Here is a 3080-nt window from a genome sequence, read left to right on the forward strand (position 1 = left end):
ATATAATAGTTCAACATCTTAACATTCAGACCATAGTGACGCTTCGTATTTAAAGTAATGTATTTAATAAAAAAATTACTTCCAGAAAAAACTGTTTTTGCGATTATAAACGTTTAAAAAACGAAGAGTAATGGAAAAAATGAACAACGTAGTTGCTTTCAGCGCAAAATCCTATGGAAACATCTTTCAAAGTTCAAAACACAAGACTCCATAAATTTTGTTAGCCTATATAATTATTATAAAGTTTTCATAATGTTGTTAACTTTATTATTAACTAGTTTTACCTTATCCTTTATCTTTATAATTAACTAGTTTTAACTTTATTATTAATTAGTTTTATCTTATCCCTTAATGAATAATAACTAATAATTTTACTCGTGTCGCAGTATTTCGCAATTGTGACAGATTTCCTATCTCAATATTCTTATCATGTAAATCTTATCATGTAAACGTTTTTATAGTATCTGTTTAGTGTAAATGGGAATCATTCATGTTCGGCGTATTTTTTTAAATAGATTAAGTGGTTCAAAAAATATTTTAAAATTCATCTAGCTTTCTTACTACTATTCTAAATGAAGGATTACATAATTTAATAAATCTATTTATTTAAATATTTTATTTTTGCAAATATGTAAATACAAATGTGAGTAATGGTATGTTAAAAAATTTCTAACTTTTGATCAAATCAATGAAATCTAATAATTAAAAATGAAAAATAAAATTAAAAATTTATAATTTCATAAAAAAATATATGTCAACAAATTTTTTAAATTTAATTGCTTAAGTTCGGACATGAAATTTTATAATTTCGAAACTTATGAAAATAAGCGTTTGTATAAAAAATTAACATTTAACTTTAAAAAATCCATTTTTTAAAAATCTATAATTTTTTAAAAATCTATAATTTATTATATACTTTTATTTTTGTATACTTTTGTAAAAAATAAATATATTCGGAATGACATTGTAAGAGAACAAAGAAATCGTAACATCTTTTCTGCAGAACGATTTATTATTTTTATTCTAAGATAACATTGAATAAAAATTTTTTCGTTATATACATATATATGTGTTTTATTTATAAAAATAGTCAAAAAACAAAATTATTTTCTTATTTATACGACAAATATGCGGTGTATGTAAATGGGGATCATCTGTGTGCGGTCGATTTTGGATATCCATTTCTCTCGCTGCTCAGCGAGAAAATGACGTCTACTGCCGGAATTTCAGATACCTTTTCTCACAAATTTTTTCTAGGTCCAATGTCAAATATGTAATATTAAATGACACTTTAGAATAAAGAATATATATATGTATAAAATAGGACTTCTAATAATTGTAAAAATATAAGGGGGCTACTTTGGAGTTAGCGCGGTAAGAAGTGGAGTTAGTGCGCAATCTACGCTTATATAATCATTAATAGTACAATGTGTATTAAAAGATTCGGCTATCAGTTTTAGCCATCTTCAGCAAATATATAATTAATACATAATTAGGAGCAGAACGCGTATTCACTTGTTTCAAAACATTCATAACTTTAAAAATCGCCTGGACACAAATGACTCTCGTTTACACGGTCAGGATTAATATCTCAGTTTTCAAGGTAAAGTGAAAAACGCTTGTTTCTATCAGATTCTTTCGTTTCATGCAAAAACGCATCGATAAGCCTATTTTTATGGATTTTTGTTGTAACTAAATTGTATAATTATCTTTGATGCTTTTAAATATGCTTTTAAATATTCCCACAGCCTAATAATAATTATTATATCTATTATCCATTATCCTATAAATGCTCCTTGTAAAGGTTGATAATAATTAATAATATATGATTAACATAATATTCTTTAAGAAAAAAAAACATGAGTCCCTTGTACATAATTCATGATGGAGGAACCCAACCACCGAATGCTGTTTCAAGTTCTTTAGCCACCGCAAAGCATAGATGATCATTGTATGGAGCTGCAACCACCTTTAAAGAGAGTGAATTTTAAGAATTTTCAATATTTTTATAATAACTTGTACGAACAATTCTAAAAATAAAAAAGATATATATTTTCTTATAATATTTTTAATAAATCGAATCAACAAAAAATATATATTATTTGAAATCTAAAATCTTTGATTCATTAGTGTTCTATCATATTTATTTTCTTATAAATAAAGAATAAATTTTAAAGTAACATTTCATAAAAACCAAAATATAGTGATATATATATATAACATATAGTGATATATATAACATTATTTAATAATAATTATTGCCAAAAATAAGGAGAAGAAACAATCATTAATTATAAAATCAGTGATCGCTGGCAATTATATGCAAGACGCTTAAATAAGTCATAACGTGTATTTTAATAAATCACAATCAAAAGTTACTATATTTTCTGCCGTAAATTTATGCTTGTGTAATACTATAGGGTTGCCACAGAAAATGAATTTTGAAATTTTCTTTTTAAGATTTTCTAGGTTCAATGTCAAATATGTAATGTTAAATGACACTTTAGAATAAAGAATATATATATAAAATAGGACTTCTAATAATTATGTAAAAATATAAGGGGGCTACTTTGGAGTTAGAGGCATAAGAGGCGCGCAATCTACGCTTATATAATCATTAATAGTACAATGTGTATTAAAAGATTCGGCTATCAGTTTTAGTCATCTTCAGCAAATATATAATTAATATATAATTAATATATTAACAAAGAATATCTTCTGTTCAGTCGGAAAGTAAAAAAGCACAAACATCGTACAAAGAAGTTGCCTGTCTTCTTAGTTAACAAGTGAACGCAATCACTCACAATAGCTGAAACGTTCAAACAACATTTAATATACTATTAATGATTATATAAGTATAGATTGCGCATCTCTTACCGCGCTGATTCCAAAGTAGCTCCCTTAAATCTGTATTATGTAATGTTAAATTTTAACAATATTAAATGAAAATGGATCGAGAAATGTTTAATAGATGAGTGAAGAGGATCATGTTCGATCAAGGCGGTTAGTGTCTAATATATTAAAAGTTAAAAAATTATAATAAAAATTAATAAAATAAATAATATAAGAATTATAATTTA

At 25.0% G+C, this 3080-nt stretch overlaps 1 protein-coding gene across 1 annotated transcript in view; it reads right to left on the reverse strand.

Moving 5' to 3' along the window:
* Window positions 1–1057: 1057 nt before the first annotated feature.
* The window catches only part of LOC108690609 (fatty-acid amide hydrolase 2), a 19367-nt gene continuing 17344 nt past the window's right edge, over window positions 1058–3080 (reverse strand). The window contains exon 10 of the mRNA XM_018197982.1: window positions 1058–1969. Coding sequence (XP_018053471.1) covers window positions 1880–1969 — 90 coding nt within the window. The 3' untranslated portion in view covers window positions 1058–1879. The remainder of the gene's footprint in view (window positions 1970–3080) is intronic.

The sequence above is a fragment of the Atta colombica genome, unplaced genomic scaffold (assembly GCF_001594045.1).
Source record: "Atta colombica isolate Treedump-2 unplaced genomic scaffold, Acol1.0 scaffold332, whole genome shotgun sequence".
Classification (NCBI taxonomy): domain Eukaryota; kingdom Metazoa; phylum Arthropoda; class Insecta; order Hymenoptera; family Formicidae; genus Atta; species Atta colombica.